The following is a 21,823-nucleotide window of genomic DNA, read 5'->3' as shown; positions in this document are numbered from 1 at the left end:
GGATGAATGGTAATGGCTGGAAGTGAAAATCAATGCGGATTGTTGTTTGTTGGAAAGTGAAGGTGTCACATGACTTGATGCAGAGATGGTGACGGGATCTGAAGTGAAATCGGACAATGGCATGTGCTTCATCCTTTCTGAGAAGACAGCTGAACTGCTGAACATGTGGGAACCCCGCCGCTGCTTCCCATCGTGTGTGGAGGATATTTACCTGCAGCGGCTCTGCCAATCCTACCTTTAGGAGGCAAGTCCTGCGGCTGGTCGTCCTCGATGTCGGCCGGTGGGATGTAAGCCGGGCAGAGGCCTGCCTTGCACTTGACGCAGCCAAATTCATTCCAAAGCTGAACATTTGAAATCAGAAATACTTTTTAAACTTCAGGGGAAATTCTATTGGTTACAATTGCTCCAGTTTAAAAGTATAAAAGGAAAATCGAAATACTGCCACTGATAAATATCAGAAAAGCAAACAGTATCTGAAAAGGAGATGGTGCTAATTATCTTTATACACTGAAATGGCTTTTATACCTCACACTCATACTGTCCGATATCTGCCTCTGTTGCTCCGATGACCGTCAGACACAAGATGCCACTCCGAGCGTCGTTCTGGATCCAATATTTTTGCTGGTCGGTCAACTCCCGGCCATCTTTGAACCACCTGCCAAACCCATAGTGTGAAATGTTTGTCATTTTCATAGTGAACCGTTTTTTGTTGTTGCCTGCTTGTATTTTTTCCCCACACCTGATTCGTGGTAACGGAGTGCTGAGTGTGGAGCAAGAAAACTGGATGTCTTCTCCCTCAATCAGACAAGCACTCTCCAGCCGACTCACAAATCTGGGTGGAGCTAAAGAGCAGAACAAACACATTACGCCGTCGTCTGTGTACCTATAATTAAAAACAGGCCATTCATGGCAGTTATGGTTGTCGGGTAATGGGTGTGTTAGTCTGTGTGTGGAGCCACTGGTGTTGCAGCCTGTATGTAAAAGTATTGTTTAAAGTCTTTCTTTTAGTTTGATTTTATGTCAAATTATAAATTTTTGTTTCTTTTCCTGATTGATTGAGATGATACATTTTCATTTTGTATTGTTCCCCCCTCTTTCAGCTTTTCCCCATTTGGTGCTGCCACAGCAAGTCAGCTCCGTGACTTTCACAGTTAATGTGGCCACAACTCCCCATTTATCTGTTCTTGGGACTGACAAAAGCCTACCACTGGCTTGCCTTGTGGATGGGGTTTGAACCCGCAGCCTCTGCATGCAAAGCATGTAGCTCTACCACTGACCCACGTACCCGTGCATTGATTGAGATGACAATATGGTAACAGTAGGAATAAAAGTTTCTCAACAGCAGCTTTACCAGTATTTGTTTTTGTATTAGTTCATCTACTAATGGTGAAATTAACTCTGAGGCCCCTTATCTGCCTAAGTTCACCCATGCTGGCGTTTACAAAATGCGTCACAGTCATGTTGCTCTGCAGTATCAGACAACTCAAGCGGTGCATCCACAGACTCACCCTGCACCACAACCTTCGCCAAAGTCCCAGCAGCACCCATGGAACTGGTAGCGTAGCACATGTACTGCCCAGAGTCTTCTGCGGTCAGGCTGTCCAGAATGAGGCTGCAGGTGCCAGACCGGTCAGCGGTGATGATGTGATGAGGGTCGTCCTCCAAGGGGAGGCCGTCTGAGAAGCAGAAATCAGATTCAAGGTGTGAAATCACGTGCTCAGTAAATAAAACATTAAATATATAAATCTCTATTTATATTTAACATTTTCCTGACCTTTGAGCCAGCTGACTTCTGGTTTGGGGGATCCTGAGACCTTGCACGTCAGTTTAATTGTCTGACCGAGCTTTGTTATGAAGTCAGACAGCAGTGACTCAAACACTGGTGGGCCTGTTGGTTCATACACAAATACAGAAATTACACACAAAGCAATTGGAGAAAGCACACATCACACCATAAAAAACATTGTGACCCTCTGTGACAGTGCTGTCAAACTTTTCCTTTGCTTACTGTTGGTGGGCAGACTGGAGCGCTGCTGCAGCTCCCTCAGGTCCTTGAGCCAGGGGAGCTTTGCCAGCGTGGAGCGGCCCTGCAGCGTGTACCTCCGCATTGAGCCCCGGTGCTCATGCCACAAGCCCCAGGACTTTTCATCTCCACCCACGGTCTCCTTTATTTCCACATCATTCAGCTGGGCAGATCACAAAAGCAAAGACGGAGAGACAAGTGAGAAAAATGGTGAAATCAAAATGTGCAAAGCTTAAAGTAATTACAACTGTGCATAGATTTAATGAGAAAACAGGCACACAGATGCTACCTTCATTTTGTTCTTAAAGGTGTAGGTGTCACTGCTCATGCGGGCGTCTCTTCTTAGTTTACACAGCACAATGGATTCCCTGAAGAGAAAGACTTGTCTCTGATGCCCTCTTGTGGCCGTCTTAATTTCTGGGGATTCCTCCCACACTGTGAAGACTCCCTAAGGGGGAAGGGACACCTTTAGACTTCGTGTCTTACCTGAAAAACACTGTCCGTCCACACTGTGGTTACCTGTCGCACAGGTTCGCCCAGCGCACTTAAAGGAGCCGGATAGTTCTCGATGAGAGACACTTGGTGCAGGTTGTCAGACCTCCAGGGGAGACAGGACACCACGGAGAAGGCGTCCTCTAACAGACAGCAGCTCTGACCGCCCTTGGCCTTGTTCTTAATAAACTCCTGCCATAAAATATTTCGTTTACGTTGCTGGTGAACAGCTGATGTGTTTTTGAAAAGAAACTGCAACATGCTCAGTGGAAATAAATATCCAAGAAAAGGATATTTGCTTCTATCTACAATATCCATTTTTGATAGTCAGTGGTAAGACAACGAAACAACAAAAAATTTGACAAAGGACTGAAACTGACCTTGAGTAAGGCCGTGTAGGTTTGAATCCTCTCCACTGGTCGCTGGAGGAAGGTAAGGACATCCATGACGGGATCGTCAGGTTTACCAGATTGTGTCAGCTCCTGATGTGTGATGAGCAACGCATTAAAGAAACAAAGAACATCAGATCAGTACAACAACGCTGGCTGCTGCTGCTCAGCATGGTGACGTGAAAGGTTTAAGTTTGAACAGATTTCGTGAATACTTTGAAATACTGTTGCATGGCCTTGTCAGTGACGCAGGCTTCTGCTTGTGCTTGTCCTGCCATGTAGTGAAGATACTTCTCAAAGTCCTCGGTGTGTTTGATCAGATGCATGGCCACATCATCATCCGTGGCACAGCCTCTCAGACCGGGGAGGACAGACCTGGAGGCAGAGTTAAAATAAAATAAAAATTATATATCAAGAAATAAACAGGAAAACTAAGAATTCTTTCAACTATGTATAATAATTTGTGTAAAAAGCACAACACTGTTCATATGTGTGCGTCTGAATTACCTCTCATGCAGGGAGACAATTTCTTTGATATTCCTGAAAATGATTTCTTTCTGGTTGAGGATGCCAATTGGGACGTGACGACTGGTGTCAAGATAGTTTAATTGGTGAGAAGCGAACATCTTCATCTCCTTCACAAACTCCTCCTCTCCATCAACCAGGCCTTGGATCAATTGGCTAAAAAAAAAAAAAAAAGATTGATAAAAATTCAAAAAGGAGGGGCTCTAATTCAGAGTGGAGATGACTGAGAAGTAACTGATTCTCTATAACAAACACATCTTCCATCCGTCTTCTGTCAAAAAACATCAGCAACCAGGAACCAGTCATAAATTTCTAAAAGATTTAATTACTCCTGAATCAGAAGTGACGTTCGTCCTATTTTTTTTAACTCACTATGAAGTTTAAAACATACCTGAGCGCTCTCCTGTACTCTTCTCCAGTAGATCCTATTCCATCGAGATCCTCCTGAGGAGCTCTTATTTGTGGGAATGTCTCCTGGCCAAAACAAAACGGAATTGCTTCTATTGTTAAAAATCATTTTCATTACATAAAGAATATAACGACTCTCTTGAGAGCAGAAAATTGTAGTTGGTTCGTGTTAGACGTTTACTCAGCAGCATTTATTATCCGTACCTTTCTCTTCTTTTCCAGGTAGGCTGGACAGACCCATCCCTGGCGAGCAGGGTTGGTCTTGGTGGGTTTGGTCCTCACTAGCCATCTGTCAGGATGAACAGAATCCAGGACCTCCACAAACTGACCTTCCTTCAGAATAAAACTGTCCTTATTTCCACTGTCAGGGCTGCAGTCAGCTCGAGCCACGTACATTTCAAATGTCTGAGGGGGGACAAAAACCAAAGAGATCACAGAATTTATGATTTAGAGAAGGGAAATTTCTGCTAACTCAACATGTTTATCACATTTATGTTTACAAACCAAACAGGATAGCTCCATAAATACACAAAAAGTACCTCTCGACTGTCCTGTTCCCCTTCGGACTCTGATCCAGATACTGTACTAGTCAGGGGTGTGATGGCACGATGGTGCAACGGCGAAGGAGTCCTCAGCCTGCTGTCATGGGCCCCTATAGATTATAGATTGAAACAGCTGTCGTAGACCTGACAGGAAACTAAAGAAGTAATCATGAAAATATATATAAAAAAAACAACAACAATTAGCTGACCTTTGACCTTTAACAGTTTCAAAGGAGGTTGCGGAGGAGCTATCTCGTCTTTGTCGTCCTTCGCAGATACTTTGTCCTCCGGTTTTGGCGGCTCCCTGTGGCAACACAAAAAGGTATTCTGGGTATTTTATTCAGCTTAGCAATCAAACAAAACTCATGTTTTCTTCTGCGCTCTGACCTCGGAGCAGCAGGGCCAGTTTCAACAGGTTCCATGATGTCGGGAGCGGTGTCGTAATCAGAGGGACTTGACACTGTTGAAAGCAGAAAATTATACGAGGCACGCTTTAAATTTACAGCCACAAACGACGTCCATATTTTTCTGAGTCACTCACTCGAGCTGGCAGCAATGAGTGATGATCCTCTCCTCTCTTGTAAACTCGCTGGGACAGCCTGCTCCGTCAGGTTGTAGGCCTCCCACAGGGAGACGCTCACACTTTCTACATAGTTTGCAGCATCGGGAGCTGAAGCGGGTATCTGTTCTTCAGTCGGAGTCTCGGTTTCGGCCGGAACCTCAGGCCTTTGTGGGGCAAGTTGCAAAGGAGTGATGGCCGCGAGAGGTGGATGCAAAGGCCTCTGTGCCGTCGGAGCGGGCTGCTGAGGCTGCACAACTGTTACGTTTCCATTGTAGGAGGTCACGCCAAACTTATTCACCACCTCGCAGGTGTAGATCCCGCTGTCATTGGTTGTCAGGTTTTTGATCACAAGTGTGCACACACCTTTGTCTGAAGTCTCAACACGGCAGCGGTGGTCATTGGTGATTTGTTGGCCGTTTTTCAGCCAGCGCACAGTGCTGGGTTTTCCCTCCACAACGCACACCAGAGTGACTGTACCATGAAGATCTGCACTCTGGTTCTTAAACACCTCTTTGAAGACAGGTCGCATGTCTTTGCGGGCCTTGTAGCCTTTGAAGGCAGCTTGGATCTTCACCGCAGCCTCTTGCATTTGCGGTTCATCCTCGATGTTGATGTCAACCTCTGGTGGAGGACCGCAGGGTTCATTTGGCCTCTCGGTACAGGAGCCGTTGGGCTGGATGGTCACGGGTATCTCAGTCAAAGCCTCTGAGAAAGTTTCGTCTTCAGACGTATGCAGAAGGGGAGCGTCATCTATCAACTTAACTGTCTGATTGTCTGCCTTCCTTCTCATCGGCTCAACTGCAGATTTAACTTCCTGGTTTCTTTCGGACTCTTTCCTCATGGGCTTGACTGGTTGCTTGATCGGCTGTTTGGGGAGCGAATCTTTCTCTGTTGTGTTTACAGGCTGCCTTATTTTCTCTGACACCTCAGTGTCTGTTGTTAATGACTGTTTCCTCTCCAGTCCAGGTTTCTCTCCCTCCTCTTTTCCCACAGGGCTTACTGACCGTTTCACTAGCTGATCTACACTGCCTGTCAGCTCTGGTCCTTCCTGATCTGTCTCTGTGTCCCTTGATAATTCTCTTTCCATAACCCCCTTTGTTTTGCCTTTTATCCTGGCAGGTGGCCTCGGTGGGACTAATTCAGCCACTCTTTCTGAGGGCTTTTCTGGTTGTTCGACAGACGGCACTTGCTTCAGTGGCTTTATGTCTCCATCCGCCTCAGCTGACACTTGTTTCCGTTTAACATCTTCCTCAGAACCGTTTAGTAGATTCTTTAATGCCTGGGGAATCAATTCCTCAGTTTCTCTTAAAATATATTTGCTTGGTTGCTTTCCCTCTATTGTCTTTCCTTTAGCTCTCGCTGGTGCTTTTAAAAGTTCCTCTTCTGTCTTGTCTTCTGCAGCTTCCTTGACTGCTGGCTTCATGTGTTCCTTTATTATTTCTTTTCCAGTTAACCTGCCCAGTTCCTCCATGGGTTGTTTTTCAGCCTCATTCTTCTTCTTCAGTAGAGTCCCTGCACGTTCCGCCTCCTTCTGAACTTCACTCTGTGCCTCTGACGGCTTTCCTGCTTGTTTTAAGCTTCGTTCGACTTCACTTGGCTCTTTGTGCTCGACCACATTGTCACGCAGACTCTTCTCTGACCGACTCACTTTAAGGTCAGTTGTAACTGATTCCTCCCAATTCCTTCCTGGTTGTCGCTTGTCCAGGAAAACTTCATTTTCTCTTTCCAAAGACCTACTTGGATCTTTGACCTTCCCATCCATTCTGTCACCTGTCTTCTCCGCTAAATTCACTGAAGGAGCAGCCTTCTTGTAATCCTCGCTGTCTTCCTCTTTAAATTGTGCGACAGTCTTTACAGCATCGTCGTTATTTAACATCTGCTTCAAAGTTTGGATTTCCTTTTGGTCTTCACTATCCTCCTTCAGCTCTGCATCTTTCTCTGATATTGTAATAGATGCCTTCCTATGAATTCTCTTTTTGGGCTCTGGAGGAACAGGCTTGGCCTCAGGAAATCCAGGCTTCTCATTCTCTGGAACAGGAGTTGTGGCCCTCGATCGGGGTAATACTGAGGGAGGCTCTTTTGTTGATGGGGCAGATTGTAGCGCTAGCAACAGGGTGAAGAAAAAAAAAGGAAAGGTTTGCATCTTATTCATGAATAATGGAAGTTATCAGACATTCAGAATCACACACACCTTTCACTGTCACGGTCGCACTGGTCTCTGCACTTCCAGCCTGACAGGTGTAGCTGCTGCTGTCTTCATGTTTCAGCTCCTTGATGTGCAGCTGGAGGAGGCAGCCATCTTGTTTCATATCGTACTTTTTGTTTGGTTTTAGCGGCAGCTTGTTCTTCTTCCACACCACCAACATTCCAGGTTTAGACAGCTCACAGGTCAACAATGCTGCTCCTGCTTCCTCAGCCTCAACATTTTGTAATAGTTTGGTAAAGAATGGGGGGAGCTCTGAATGTGCAGGGAAAAAAAATGAAATGATTTTGCCTTTATGTGGAAATACAATGTGTAGAAAACCATTTAAAATCTTGGAAATCCAAAGTAAGATCATTCCCCATGTATATTGACTTAACACACACCTTTCACAGCCACGGTTGCACTGGTCTCTGCGCTTCCTGCTTGGCACGTGTAGCAGCCGCTGTCTTCAGGTTTCAGCTCCTTGATGTGTAGCTGGAAGACGCAGCCATCTTGTTTCATTTCGTACTTCCTGTTTGCTCTCAGCGGCAGCCTGTTCTTCTTCCACTGAACTGACACTCCAGCTTTCGACAGCTCACAGCGCAGAGAGGCTGTAGCTCCCTCTTCACCCTCCACACTTTTTAATTCTTTTTGGAAGAACGGAATTAGTTCTGCAAAAAGAAAAAAAAGGAAAAAAAAAGGTTTGGATTGGGGAAAAAAATTCTACATCTTAAGTGGAACTAGACCGGAGATCTATCAAATGTATGCGTTTATGAAGATCCATCCAACTTGCAGTGAACACTTAATTTTAGTCCAAGCGAATGAACACACCTTTCACTGTCACAGTCGCACTGCTCTCTGCTCCTCCTGCCTGACAGGTGTAGCTGCCGCTGTCCTCGGGTTTCAGCTCCTTGATGAGGAGCTGGAGGAAACAGCCGTCCTGCTTCATCTCGTACTTCCTGCTGGGTCTCAGTTGCAGTCTGTTCTTCTTCCATTGGACAGACAGACCAGGTTTGGACACCTCACAGGACAGAGAGACGACACCTCCCTCCTCAGCCTCCACATTCTGCAAGTCCTTCTTGAAAAATGGCGGGGTCTCTGTGAAGCATTCACATAATGTGAAGGCAAAATGTCTTTACCATCATTACTTAAATGTCCTTTTAATGGAGGTTCAACCAATCACAAAACAGCCCACAAATTAATTTATATCATAAACTTTTCATTCCACATTTCAAACTTCACACCTTTCACTGTCACGGTCGCACTGGTCTCTGCACTTCCTGCCTGACAGGTGTAGCTGCCGCTGTCTTCAGGTTTCAGCTCCTTGATGTGCAGCTGGAGGAGGCAGCCATCTTGTTTCATTTCGTACTTCCTGTTTGCTCTCAGCGGCAACTTGTTCTTCCTCCATTGGACCGATACTCCAGGTTTAGACAGCTCACAGGTCAAGGATGCTGCTGCTCCCTCATCAGCTTCCACATTTATAAGGTCTTTCTTGAAGAATGGAGGGAGCTCTGGGAAAATAGCCAAGAAAAACCAGCATCATATGTCCATAATATAAAGGGAATGTTGTTGGAAGTGTCATCAGATCAGAACTGTAACTACATCATATACTATTTTTTATAACAAAATGACTTCCAGATAGATCAGAGTCAACAGGAAAATGTTGTACAACTTTAACAGCAAAATTTTTTCTGATACAGTCAGATTTATCCAAATGTACTCACCATTCACTTTCACATTCGCTGTTGTTTCTGCTCCTCCTGCCTGACAGGTGTAGCTGTCGCTGTCCTCAGGTTTCAGCTCCTTGATGAGGAGCTGGAGGAAACAGCCATCCTGCTTCATTTCGTACTTCCTGCTGGGTCTCAGTTGCAGTCTGTTCTTCTTCCATTGGATGGACAGACCAGGTTTGGACACCTCACAGGACAGGGAGACGACACCTCCCTCCTCAGCCTCCACACTTTGTAAGTCCTTCTTGAAGAATGGTGGGATCTCTGGGAAGCATTCACAAAAAGAGGAGGTGAAATGTGTTTACCATCAGAGAAATGGTGCATGAGTCATTACCTAAATGTCTTTTCATGGTCCCAGGAGGTTCAGCCAATCACAAAACAGCATACAAACAAAATCATAAACTTTGCCTTGTACATTTCAAACTTCACACACCTTTCACTGTCACAGTTGCACTGGTCTCTGTACTTCCTGCCTGACAGGTGTAGCTGCCACTGTCTTCAGGTTTCAGCTCCTTGATGTGCAGCTGGAGGAGGCAGCCATCTTGTTTCATTTCATACTTCTTGTTTGCTCTCAGTGGCGTCTTGTTCTTCTTCCAGTGCACCGATACTCCAGGTTTAGACAGTTCACAGGACAAGGAGGCTGCCCCCCCCTCCTCAGCCTCCACACTTTGTAATTCCTTGTGGAAGAATGGAGCGAGCTCTAGGTAGGTGGTACAGAGCAAACCAGAATATTATTTAAGAAAATAAGATCAACAAATATATTCAGTTAGCTTTAGATTATATCTACTTGATATTTGAGTTTGCAGAAATGTATCCCCTCTTGTAATTAAGAACCTGAGAGGTAAAAAACAACAGACTTCAGTTCATACACCACAGTCTCAACAAGAACACACCTTTCACAGCCACGGTCGCACTGGTCTCTGCAGTTCCTGCCTGACAGGTGTAGCAGCCGCTGTCTTCAGGTTTCAGCTCCTTAATGTGTAGCTGGAAGACGCAGCCATCTTGTTTCATTTCGTACTTCCTGTTTGCTCTCAGCGGCAGCCTGTTCTTCTTCCACTGAACTGACACTCCAGCTTTAGACAGCTCACAGCACAGAGAGGCTGTAGCTCCCTCTTCACCCTCCACACTTTTTAATTCTTTGTGGAAGAACGGAATGAGTTCTGCAAAAAAAAAAAAAAGTTTGGATTGGGGAAAGAAATTATACATCTTAAGTGGAACTGGACCGGAGATCTATCAAATGTATTTGTTTATGAAGATCCATCCAACTTGCAGTGAACACTTAATTTTAGTAGCACACCTTTCACTGTCACGGTCGCACTGGTCTCTGTACTTCCTGCCTGACAGGTGTAGCTGCCACTGTCTTCAGGTTTCAGCTCCTTGATGTGCAGCTGGAGGAGGCAGCCATCTTGTTTAATTTCATACTTCTTGTTTGCTCTCAGTGGCATCTTGTTCTTCATCCAGTGCACCGATACTCCAGGTTTAGACAGTTCACAGGACAAGGAGGCTGCCCCCCCCTCCTCAGCCTCCACATTTTGTAATTCCTTGTGGAAGAATGGAGCGAGCTCTAGGTAGGTGGTACAGAGCAGACCAGAATATTATTTAAGAGAATATATTCAGTTATTTTTAGATTATCTCTACTTGATATTTGAGTTTGCAGAAATGTATCCCCTCCTGTCATTAAGAACCTGAGAGGTAAAAAACAACAGACTTCAGTTCATACACCACAGTGTCAACAAGAACACACCTTTCACAGCCACGGTTGCACTTGTCTCTGCACTTCCTGCCTGACAGGTGTAGCTGCCGCTGTCTTCAGGTTTCAGCTCCTTGATGTGCAGCTGGAGGAGGCAGCCATCTTGTTTCATTTCGTACTTCCTGTTTGCTCTCAGTGGCAGCTTGTTCTTCCTCCATTGGACCGATACTCCAGGTTTAGACAGCTCACAGGTCAAGGATGCTGCTGCTCCCTCATCAGCTTCCACATTTATAAGGTCTTTCTTGAAGAATGGAGGGAGCTCTGGGAAAATAGCCAAGAAAAACCAGCATTATATGTCCATAATATAAAGGGAATGTTGTTGGAAGCATCATCAGATCAGAACTGTAACTACATCATATTACATATACTATTTTTTATAACAAAATGACTTCCAGATAGATCAGAGACAACAGGAAAATGCTGTACAACTTTAAGAGCAAAATATTTCTGATACAGTCAGATTTATCCAAATGTACTCACCATTCACTGTCACATTCGCCGTTGTTTCTGCTCCTCCTGCCTGACAGGTGTAGTTGCCGCTGTCCTCGGGTTTCAGCTCCTTGATGAGGAGCTGGAGGAAACAGCTGTCCTGCTTCATCTCGTACTTCCTGCTGGGTCTCAGTTGCAGTCTGTTCTTCTTCCATTGGATGGACAGACCAGGTTTGGACACCTCACAGGACAGAGAGACGACACCTCCCTCCTCAGCCTCCATATTCTGCATTTCGTCTTTGAAAAATGGCGGGAGCTCTGGGAACCATCAAGCATATCTTGCTGTGATATTTAAGCAATCCAGAAATAGCAGGAGACGTAAAATGCAGAAATTATAAATGAAAGACAATTGACTTTTGCTCTATTCTGAGTGTTGGCCATTTCAGATTTTGGTTACTCCGTCTTCCATCATTTAGGGTTTGCTGACACTCTAAAACCTCCAGATTTCCACCTTCACACACCTTTCACTGTCACAGTGGCACCGGTCTCTGCACTTCCGGCCTGACAGGTGTAGCTGCCGCTGTCTTCAGGTTTCAGCTCCTTGATGAGGAGCTGGAGGAAACAGCCATCCTGCTTCATCTCGTACTTCCTGCTGGCTCTCAGAGGTAGCTTATTCTTCTTCCATTGGACTGGCAGGACAGGTTTGGACACCTCACAGGCCAACGAGGCTGAACCTCCTTCCTCTGCCTTTACGTTCTGCAACTCCTCTTTGAAAAATGGTGGGAGCTCTAGGAAAGACAGGAAAGTTGCAACAGCCAGTTGCAAGTGTTAGACATTATGTTGCTGTTTTCATATATTGTCTTATTGTATGTGTTCTATATTTATGAGACAGACGATTGTTGATTTTAAGATGAAATCATGCTGATTTTCAGCAGGGAGTTTCAATTGAGATAAGAAAGCGTGTTGCATTTGCAATGTAAACCTTCACATTTACTCACCTTTCACCGTCACAGTCGCACTGGTCTCTGCGCTTCCTGCTTGGCACGTGTAGCAGCCGCTGTCCTCAGGTATGAGCTGCTTGATGTGCAGCTGGAGGAGGCAGCCATCTTGTTTCATCTCATACTTCCCGCTGGCTCTGAGCGGCAGCCTATTCCTCTTCCACTGCACCGACGCTCCAGGCTTAGACAGCTCACAGGACAGGGAGACGGCCCCTCCCTCCTCGGCCTCCGTACGTCTTAATTCTTTCTTGAAGTATGGAGGGAGCTCTGTAGAAAAGGGAGACATCACCATCAAATTATGCATGACAGAACATGCACTGTTTGCATGTTAGGCAGGCTCAGATGATCATAGGAAAGTTGCTATACTTGATGTGAGTATGTTAGCTTGAATTAATGCACTAAGATGTGTTAATAAACTTACAACTGCTGTGTTGGAAACTGACAAACTGATAAATACATCCATTTTCTGTCTTTTCTAAGTTTGCTCATGAAGCCAAATTCTCTGTACGAATACGCAACTTTGCTCACCTTTCACTGTCACGGTCGCAGTGGTCTCTGCGATCCCTGCCTGACAGGTGTAGCTGCCACTGTCGTCTAGTTTCAGCTCCCTGATGTGCAGCTGGAAGAAGCAGCCATCCTGCCTCATCTCATGCTTTCTGCTGGCTCTTAGCACGACTCTGTTCTTCTTCCATTGCACTGGCACTCCAAGTTTAGACAGCTCACAGTACAGCGACGCCGAACTTCCCTCCTCAACTTCCACACTCTGCAGCTCTTCTTGGAAGAACGGAGGAAGCTCTGAGATAACAGGAAAAAGCAGAATTGGAGAATTCAGCTCAGTAAGAATGTTTTAGCTTACAGCAAATAAACTTACTGCATCTTCATAAGAAACTTATTAATCCACCTCAATTTTACCTGTTACAGTAACTTTGGCAGTGCTCTGAACATCTCCGGTATCACAGGAGTATATCCCAGTATCCAGGGAGTCCACATCATGGATGAGCAGTTGGTGGACTTTCCCCTCCTTACGCAGCTCATATTTATCACCATTGCAAAGGGGGATGTGGTTGCGTCTCCACGTCACCCGCGAGGTGAAGTCCGAGATGGTGCAGGACAAAGTGGCCATCTCTCCCTCCACAATCACAACATCTTTGGGATGTTCCTCGAATAAAACTAAGATTTGGAATCACAGTACCAAAAATGAAGAACATCCGCTGTTTGGTTTGACATACTAAATGTATTCCTACACCATATGTCTGATGTTTCTGCTCACCTTTGGCCTTAGGCACCACTAGGAGGCACGCAGAAGTCCTCTCATCCCCAATCACAAATGCCACCGTGCCCGTTTCCTCAGGAGTCGTCATGGTGAGGACCAGTCGGTGCTGGCGGCCCTCACATGTCATTTGGTTCATCTCGTTCCTTTGCAGAGGGCTGGATCCGAGCCACCAGACCCCTTCGCTCACGTCTGCGTGGCTCAGCTCACACACAAACACCGCATCCTCTCCTGCTGTCACTGTTATGTCATGGAGCTCTGTAACAATCCGCACGCGCTCTGTGGAGAAGGAAGGAGCTAGATACAGCTGGATTTTTAGAGATGGAAAGTGATATATGCATATGAACTTTGCTGAAAACGGCCTGCCAGGTTATTTTCATGCCACAGTTCCTCTTAGGTAAACAAATTTGTAAAATCTATCAGTAAATGGCGGGATGAGATTCCATTCTAATGTCAACATACCCCTCACAGTCAGCTTGGCCGTGGTCTTCTTCCCCCTGGTAATACAGCAGTACTCTCCAACATCCTCTAAATGTAATTTCTCTATTTCCAGAGAGTGCACAGGGCCTTTCTTCTTTAAAATGATTCGTCCTCCTGCTTCCACCACAATGTTGTCCTTCTTCCAAGTTACAGGGACGTTAGCGCTGGAAACTTCACATGACAGCAGCACAGATTTTCCTTCCATCACCACTTTGTTCTCCAGTTCCTTCTCGAAGAAAACAGAGGCTGCCGCTGATTAAAGAGAGACAGGAGGTGGGTTTAACTGAAGTGAAACAGAAACACTGGGATCATCTGCTAATGGAGGACATGATCCAGAACAGCGCCAACACTTTTGATTGATAAATTCAATAAGCAGAGACAGAGAGGAGCAGGGGAGAAGCCAGACGATGGTGCTTTAAATGTCATTGTTGCAAAAGAAGTGCCAACCGGCTGCCACTTGAAATTGCCCACCCAATGAATAGATAGATTGCAAAACAAGATTAGCAGCAATAAAGAGATTAGATGAGGGTTGTTGACATCAGAAAGAGAAGGTTAAATAAATACCTCTCACGTTCACTTCAGCCGTTGTCCGCTGCTCTCCAAACACACAGCTGTACTCTCCTACGTCCTCAGGCTGGATATTTTTGATTTGCATCTCTGCTATGTTCCCTCTCAGCATCATCTGATACCTCCCTCCGTGGTAGAGCTGGTCGTCCGACTTCCACCACTGCACAGGCACCCCGGCCTTGGACAGCTCACAGCGAAGGATCACAATGCCTCCTTCAGGAGCCTCCTGGTTCTTCAGACCCATTTTAAAGGTGAGGGGGATAGCTGTGGATTTGGGGTAAAACATCAATGTTGGTGTTGTGTTTTGAGAGCAGATGAAGAAGTTGAAGGCTACATAACAAATGAAGGACTTCAGGGAAATTCCTTTTGTCCTACTTTTGCTCATTTTAAATACAAATGCATCATTTAAAAATTTGCAAAAAAAACACCCAATCATGCTGGTCTTCATTAACAGCCTTCCCTTACGTGTGATGGTGACGTAGGCTGTGGTTTTGGCATCGCCGTAGGTACAGCTGTACAGACCGCTGTCCTCCAGCTGTGCGTTTTTGATGGTCAGCTCCATGACGCCGTTTCGGTTTTTAATCTGGTACTTGAAATTATTCTTCAGAAGCTCATCTCCTTTCCTCCACTCCACAGAGAGGCCAGGCTTGGACAACTCGCAGCTCAAAGTCATGCTGTTCTCCTCCTCTACCTGCAGGTTCCTTAATTTCGTCTTGAACATGATGGGTGGAGCTGCAAGGGTTGAGACCAGAACAGAGCTGTTTTATTTGAAATGTCATTGCTGTCATATTTTTAATCGTGGACTCAATGCAAGATCTCCACCTTACCCTTGACGGTGAGCTCAGCGGTTGATTGGCAGTCGTTGGTCTTGCAGGTGTATTTCCCAGCATCAATCTCCTCCACATTGTTGATGATCAGTTTTGTGAGATGTCCTTCCTGTTTCATCTCATATTTGTATCCAGGTTTGAGGATGACTCTGCCTTTCCTCCAGTCCACCGGAGCTCCAGGTTTGGAGAGCTTGCAGCAGAAAACCCCACTGTCCCCTTCCTTCACCTCCAAATTCTCCACCTCTTGTTGAAATGTTACAGGGAGGGCTGAGAAAAACCAACAAGACAGGCAACAAATGAAGAAGATTTCTCACAACATCAGCTGTTTTTACTCTATAAGAAAGACCAAACTGGAAAAGACACAATAATCTCCAGATGAAAATCCTTCTTCTGGATCAGGTGCAGCGAAGCGTACCTCTTACTTTGATCTCAGCTGAAGTGACAGCAGTGTCTGCGAAACAGCAGTACTCCCCAGCATCGGTGAGACGTAAATTTCTGATCAACATCTCGGCCACCCGGCCCTCTTGTTTCATCTGATATTTGTCTCCCTCCTTGAGGAGTTGGGCGTCTCTCCTCCACTCCACCGGGACTCCGGACTTGGACAGCTCACAGCGCAGCGTCACCCCTCCCTCCTCCACAGCCTCCTGGTTCTTCAGCTTCTGCTTGAACGACACCGGGATCGCTGAGGAATGAGAGGCAGCACACAATGAAATCTGCAACTTAACGAAACATAATTATGTTTTGGTGTAATGGCGTCTGAGGACTCTAACCGGTGACAATGATGGTGGCGCTAGTTTTGATGTCTTCACACGTGCAGCTGTACGTGCCGCTGTCCTCAGGCTGGCTCTTCCTGATGAGGAGCTCCAGAGTGGCTCCGCTCTGCTTTATCTGGTATCTCTCTCCACTGGTCAACACTACGTCTCCCTTCCTCCACTGCACGGGAGCGTCTGGTCTGGAGAGCTCGCAGCAGAGAGCCACAACATTTCCCTCCTGCACCTGAACATTTTTCAGCTCTTGAAGGAATTTGATGGGCCGTTCTGGAGAGGACCAGCAGAGCAGCAATTAAAATTATCTTAACAACTGTTTGTTTGTTGGTTGTTGTTGTTTTTTTTTTTTTTTTTTTTTTTCCATTTTCCGCCAAGCAAAACCAAGAATGGTTGTAACGTGGGTCATATGATCATTTCAGTGTTTGACCTCTTCATCCCCAAACTCACATGGTGGTTGGCAAAGCTGGAAGATTTTAATGAAAAACAAAAAACTAAGTTTGAGGTAAGAAAGTACATTTTTTACCAAAACTAAACCTGCAGATTCAATCGTGACTTACAGCAGAGTAACTTGTATCTTCTCCCCCAGCACAAGAGTTATGGTCACACTTTGTCCTGGATTGTGACGAAAAAACTTCGGACTCGTGAACAATCATCATGTTTTCTTTTTCTGTCGTATCGACATCGAGGAAACGTTGAAACGCCCGGCGAGTTTGACGTCACTTCCTGCTTTTTGGCACGGTGATGACCACATCAGGTATCGGGTGAGCGCCTCGCGCACTCGCACCTCAGACGTCGGTAGCTATGGCGACCGGCGCCTCAAGTTAACGTCACCATTTGTTTGGTTTGAAAAACCTCAAAAAAAAAAAAAAAAAAAAGATGGTGTGTGTGTGTCCCCCCAAATTCCTGTTCGCCTTTACGCTGATTTACTGCTGAGTCGTGCGTACTTAAAGTAGAAACACAAATAGAAACACAGCTGGTTGCACGGAAAGCGCAATGGAACAAGCCAATGTGTAGGTTACTGGTATGGTATTTATTAGATAACAAAATAAATTGAGAATGCATTTGTTCGGCCATTCTTTGTCAATTTTTGTGTAAATGGATGCCAGCTAGCATATCTGTGCGAGAGTAGCCTACGTTAAGTAAACCTCACTGCCGGATCACTTACACTAGTTAGTCGTTTCGAAATGGACTGCTAGCTAACTGGTTAGCTAACTGGTTAGCATATTCGGCTGACGAACTGATGACATAATTTTTGACGTATAACGTTCCTATAGCTTACAGTTCATTTGGAAACGGGCAGAGCACCTGCGAATGACATATTTCTGCTCCTCGGAAACACCCACCGGATAGTGTCCGTATGTTTCATAATTCACGAACTCGTTGAACACAAGTTTACCATTTTAAGAACATACACTCACATGACAAACGCTCATCCTGGCCGCCCTTTGGGAAACTGGGTTGGGAATTAGTTTATGTCCTGGGTTAGTTCAAAGTAAGGGCATGATTTATACGAAAGTCAATGATCCGTTCACTGAACACTTTAAATATTTTCTCCCTGAAAGCCTACACATGATCTGTTATGTCTTGCACGACATGCCCATAAAATAGGCTATAGGTCTACATAATTATCACTGATCGATCAACCAATTAAACTGTAGCATATATACAAGAAAAATTCAGCAACAAAGCCTGGTATTTATTTACTCATAAAAATTATAAACAAGTCAACAGGCGTGGACTCGGAGCTAAGAAGAAGAGGTCACGTGGGAGCCAATCGCAGCCCACTCTGGGTGGCACGTCATCACGGTTAGGTCAGGTGACGTAAATGTGAAATGGTGAAGTAGCGCAAATGTAGGGTAGGTGTAAATGTTAAGTGATGACAAAGTTAATATGTATACATGATGAAATGTAATGGTGATTGTATGACTTACTGTAACCCTAAATGTATGTAATGTTGAATATGAATGCAAATGTATGTAAAGGTCCATTCCCGGTGTGGGCACCTGAACGTGTCTACGGAGTTAATTGGTTGCGTTAAATAAATTCCTCTGCCCCCCCATGTCACTTTCTCTGTTACTTGACTGCAGCTACAGCCTCTCCGTCTCTTTCTTTCTAATGGAGCTCCCAAACTCAGCTGTTTCTGTCCAAGATAACGTTTTGTGTTGGGCTTTAATACAAGCTAGGCTAACGGACGTTAGCATTAAAGCTGGCCAGTTAGCTTACGTTACAAGCTAACGACCCTGTTTCTTACCTTGCTCTACGTTTCCCGTCCCAAATTCACCGCCACAACCTTTTAAAAAACATTTGTATAGAAAACTTCTCAACCCTTTATTTTCTTATTCTTCTTTCTTTTCCTTTCTGATCACTGGAGTGATGCTGACTGGACATTTTCCTACCGAACTTTAGTCAACAGGCTAGCATAGCAACAGTATGGGGGCGGGGCTTAGAGAAGGCTCGGTGGCCAGACCATTTGTTGTGGGGGGGGTGGTTACAATTAGGAAGAAAAAAAGAAAATATACTGAAATATTACATAATCTTTCACTAAAATAATTCATGACTTGTGTGCTTTACTGGTCTAGTCTGTCTCCGGTCTGGTCTTGGTCCGTTCCTGGAGGGGTGCCGTCACCCATCTGGTCTGGTTCGGCCTAGGTCCTGGGGGGGGCGCCGTATCTGCATTAGCCCAGTCCATTACTCGCAACCAATTAACTCCGTAGACACGTTCAGGTGCCCACACCGGGAATGGACCTTTACATATCATATATATTACATTACATGCATTTACATTCAAACTCAACATTACAGTCATACAATCACCATTACATTACATATACATATTAACATTGTCATCACTTAACCCCGGTGTTACATTACATTATATACATTACATTTACATTACCCTAGCCGATTCCTAGCCGGGAATCGAACCCCTCCCACCTAGGTGCGGGGCGGCAGCATTACCGCTGCGCCACAGCGCTGCTCGAGTAGTAGCAAACATTTGCGCTACTTCACCATTTCACATTTACGTCACATGACCTAACCGTGATGACGTGCCACCCAGAGTGGGCTGCTATTGGCTCCAGCATCCCACGTGACCCCTTCTTCTTAGCTCCGAGTCCACGCCTGTTGACTTGTTTATAATTTTTATGAGTAAATAAATACCAGGCTTTGTTGCTGAATTTTTCTTGTGTATATGCTACAGTTTAACTGGTTGATGATAATTATGTAGACCTATAGCCTATTTTATGGGCATGTCGTGCAAGACATAACAGATCATGTGTAGGCTTTCAGGGAGAAAATATTTAAAGTGTTCAGTGAACGGATCATTGACTTTCGTATAAATCATGCCCTTACTTTGAACTAACCCAGGACATAAACTAATTCCCAACCCAGTTTCCCAAAGGGCGGCCAGGATGAGCGTTTGTCATGTGAGTGTATGCTCTTAAAATGGTAAACTTGTGTTCAACAAGTTCGTGAATTATGAAACATACGGACACTATCCGGTGGGTGTTTCCGAGGAGCAGAAATATGTCATTCGGAGGCGCTCTGCCCGTTTCCAAATGAACTGTAAGCTATAGGAACGTTATACGTCAAAAATTATGTCAGTTCGTCAGCCGAGCATGCTAACCAGTTAGCTAACCAGTTAGCTAGCAGTCCATTTCGAAACGACTAACTAGTGTAAGTGATCCGGCAGTGAGGTTTACTTAACGTAGGCTACTCTCGCACAGATATGCTAGCTGGCATTCATTTACACAAAGATTGACAAAGAATGGCCGAACAAATGCATTCTCAATTTATTTTGTTATATAATAAATACCATACCAGTAACCTACACATTGGCTTGTTCCATTTCGCTTTCCGTACACCCAGCTGTGTTTCTATTTGTGTTTCTACTTTAAGTACGCACGACTCGGCAGTAAAGGCGAACAGGAATTTGGGAGGAACCAAATCGGTTGACACAATGGCGTCAAGAAACAAGAAGTCTGCAAAGTCTGTGGTGACAACAGTAAGGACGCTGGATCGACGACCTGAAAACTCACCCGGACTTACGTTGAGTCACATTAATGGGCGGTTAGCAAAATGTTTAGCTTAGCATGTATGTGCGATAAAGGCATGGTTGGAATAACGGGGGAGCTAAAGCCTGCTGAGACATTCAGGGGCAGCTGTATTTTATTTTCCCTACATTGAGGTTCTTTTCATGGCTTTGTGTCTTTATTTGCTCACTAATGATCAATAGTTCTAAATATTTGTCTCAGCTAATTAACACAATTCCATATATTCTTGCTGTGGCTGAACATCTTATTACAGTAACCGGGCAGGTTAATTGGTTAATTGGTGACGAGTCATGGACCTGGCTACAGCAAGGAACAGGACCTAGACCGGACCGGACCAGACTAGCCCACAGATGGGACCCTCCTGGAGACTAGACCGGACCAGGCCAGAACCATCCAGAGTCCGGACCCCCCAGCCATAGCGAGTCTCCCCTGCATCTGACTGTCCTGGCTGCAGTACTCACCATTCACCACAATCCTTGACGTTGTCCTCTCTTCTCCACATACGCAGGTATAATCTCCACCGTCCTCCAGGGTCAGGTCCATGATCTTCATCTCCACCTGGAGGTCCTTCTTCCTCATCTGATATTTGTCTCCATTCCTCAGCTGTTCACCTCCTCTCCTCCACTCCACCGATGGTGCCAGTTTGTTGAGCTCACAGCGAAGAACCACACTGTTCCCCTCCATCGCCTCCTGGTTCACCAACGGCAGCTTGAAACTTGGTGGTAAAGCTGTCGACAGCCAAGAACCAGAAAGTGAGTGCTCACATTCGTGTGTGTCAAAAGTGAAACCCTCCTGAAAAAAAGCTTAAACAAGTAAACTGTATGGATTTAATTATTTACCACAACTACCCAAATTATAGAGTTATTTTGTATTGCACACCTCAAACAAGGACAGAATTTACAGACAAATGTGGAGAACAAAATATTAATTTCCTTCACTTCAAAATGACCAAAGTAAATGATGACGTCTTCTTTGACTGTCCGCTACAATAAATATCCCGCTGACATGTTGCAGCAATGATGGCAGCAACATGTCCAGGTTTGTTTACAAGGTAAGTCATGCTGAATAAAACTATATATTAAACTGTGAAAACTGATAACGGATTACAATACAATCCCTTATAGATTACAGTATAATGAGGATATTGTAATCAATTATCAGTGATTAGATATTTTTTATCATGTAATACGACTTACATGAAAATCACTACATGGAAAGTGCTGGAGTTTAGTTACACATCTACTGAGGATGGAGCTACAAGCTATTGTCTAAATGGCCAGTATGATGTGACTCAGCCGTAATCAGGCTGATGAGCAGATGAGTGAGAACAGACTCTCCATTAAGGTTTAAGTTCATAATGGAGGTGACAGAGTGCTACTGGGCCTGCTTTGTTTTTATTGTCCTGCTTTGACGCTGACCTTTTTGACGCCGGCGCTCAGGTGATGCTGTTGGATACACGGGAAAGATTTACAAAAGGAGGAAACAAAAATGATTCGCAAAATCAAGCGTCAAATGAGCATTTTCAGACTGGCCCCCATCTCACCTTGGACGGTGAGCTCAGCGGTCGACTGGCTGTCTTTGGTCTTGCAGGTGTATTTCCCGGCGTCGCTCTCCTCCACGTTGCTGATGACCAGTTTGGTGAGACGTCCCTCCTGCTTCATGTCGTACTTCTCTCCGTGCTTCAGGATGACCCGGCCTTTCCTCCACTCCACCGGAGCTCCAGGTTTGGAGAGCTCGCAGGAGAAAACTCCACTATGGCCTTCCTTCGCCACCAGGTGCTGGATCTCTCGTCTGAATGTCACAGGAAGTGCTGATGTGGGCACAGCAGACATT

At 45.2% G+C, this 21,823-nt stretch overlaps 1 protein-coding gene across 2 annotated transcripts in view; it reads right to left on the bottom strand.

The window, feature by feature from the left end:
• Positions 1-21,823, bottom strand: part of obscna (obscurin, cytoskeletal calmodulin and titin-interacting RhoGEF a) — a 41,758-nt gene that overhangs the window by 10,623 nt on the left and 9,312 nt on the right. For both annotated transcript variants that reach the window (XM_029499441.1, XM_029499442.1), the window contains 40 exons: positions 21,534-21,800; positions 20,452-20,718; positions 15,942-16,208; positions 15,587-15,853; positions 15,172-15,438; positions 14,810-15,076; positions 14,342-14,608; positions 13,760-14,029; positions 13,298-13,576; positions 12,940-13,197; positions 12,556-12,822; positions 12,028-12,294; positions 11,551-11,817; positions 11,081-11,347; positions 10,595-10,861; positions 10,148-10,414; positions 9,744-10,010; positions 9,284-9,550; positions 8,848-9,114; positions 8,368-8,634; positions 7,955-8,221; positions 7,528-7,794; positions 7,133-7,399; positions 4,921-7,044; positions 4,767-4,839; positions 4,589-4,683; positions 4,377-4,489; positions 4,042-4,242; positions 3,821-3,903; positions 3,412-3,585; positions 3,120-3,279; positions 2,896-2,997; positions 2,543-2,707; positions 2,313-2,471; positions 2,009-2,186; positions 1,775-1,888; positions 1,509-1,676; positions 740-842; positions 526-655; positions 236-341 (listed from right to left, as the gene is read on the bottom strand). In XM_029499441.1, coding sequence (XP_029355301.1) covers positions 236-341; positions 526-655; positions 740-842; positions 1,509-1,676; positions 1,775-1,888; positions 2,009-2,186; positions 2,313-2,471; positions 2,543-2,707; positions 2,896-2,997; positions 3,120-3,279; positions 3,412-3,585; positions 3,821-3,903; positions 4,042-4,242; positions 4,377-4,489; positions 4,589-4,683; positions 4,767-4,839; positions 4,921-7,044; positions 7,133-7,399; positions 7,528-7,794; positions 7,955-8,221; positions 8,368-8,634; positions 8,848-9,114; positions 9,284-9,550; positions 9,744-10,010; positions 10,148-10,414; positions 10,595-10,861; positions 11,081-11,347; positions 11,551-11,817; positions 12,028-12,294; positions 12,556-12,822; positions 12,940-13,197; positions 13,298-13,576; positions 13,760-14,029; positions 14,342-14,608; positions 14,810-15,076; positions 15,172-15,438; positions 15,587-15,853; positions 15,942-16,208; positions 20,452-20,718; positions 21,534-21,800 — 10,395 coding nt within the window. The remainder of the gene's footprint in view (positions 1-235; positions 342-525; positions 656-739; positions 843-1,508; positions 1,677-1,774; positions 1,889-2,008; positions 2,187-2,312; positions 2,472-2,542; positions 2,708-2,895; positions 2,998-3,119; positions 3,280-3,411; positions 3,586-3,820; positions 3,904-4,041; positions 4,243-4,376; positions 4,490-4,588; positions 4,684-4,766; positions 4,840-4,920; positions 7,045-7,132; positions 7,400-7,527; positions 7,795-7,954; positions 8,222-8,367; positions 8,635-8,847; positions 9,115-9,283; positions 9,551-9,743; positions 10,011-10,147; positions 10,415-10,594; positions 10,862-11,080; positions 11,348-11,550; positions 11,818-12,027; positions 12,295-12,555; positions 12,823-12,939; positions 13,198-13,297; positions 13,577-13,759; positions 14,030-14,341; positions 14,609-14,809; positions 15,077-15,171; positions 15,439-15,586; positions 15,854-15,941; positions 16,209-20,451; positions 20,719-21,533; positions 21,801-21,823) is intronic.

This window comes from Echeneis naucrates, chromosome 4, assembly GCF_900963305.1.
Source record: "Echeneis naucrates chromosome 4, fEcheNa1.1, whole genome shotgun sequence".
Taxonomy (NCBI): Eukaryota; Metazoa; Chordata; class Actinopteri; order Carangiformes; family Echeneidae; genus Echeneis; species Echeneis naucrates.
Note: the sequence above shows the minus strand (reverse complement) of the source record. Positions and strands in the feature narration are given on the sequence as shown.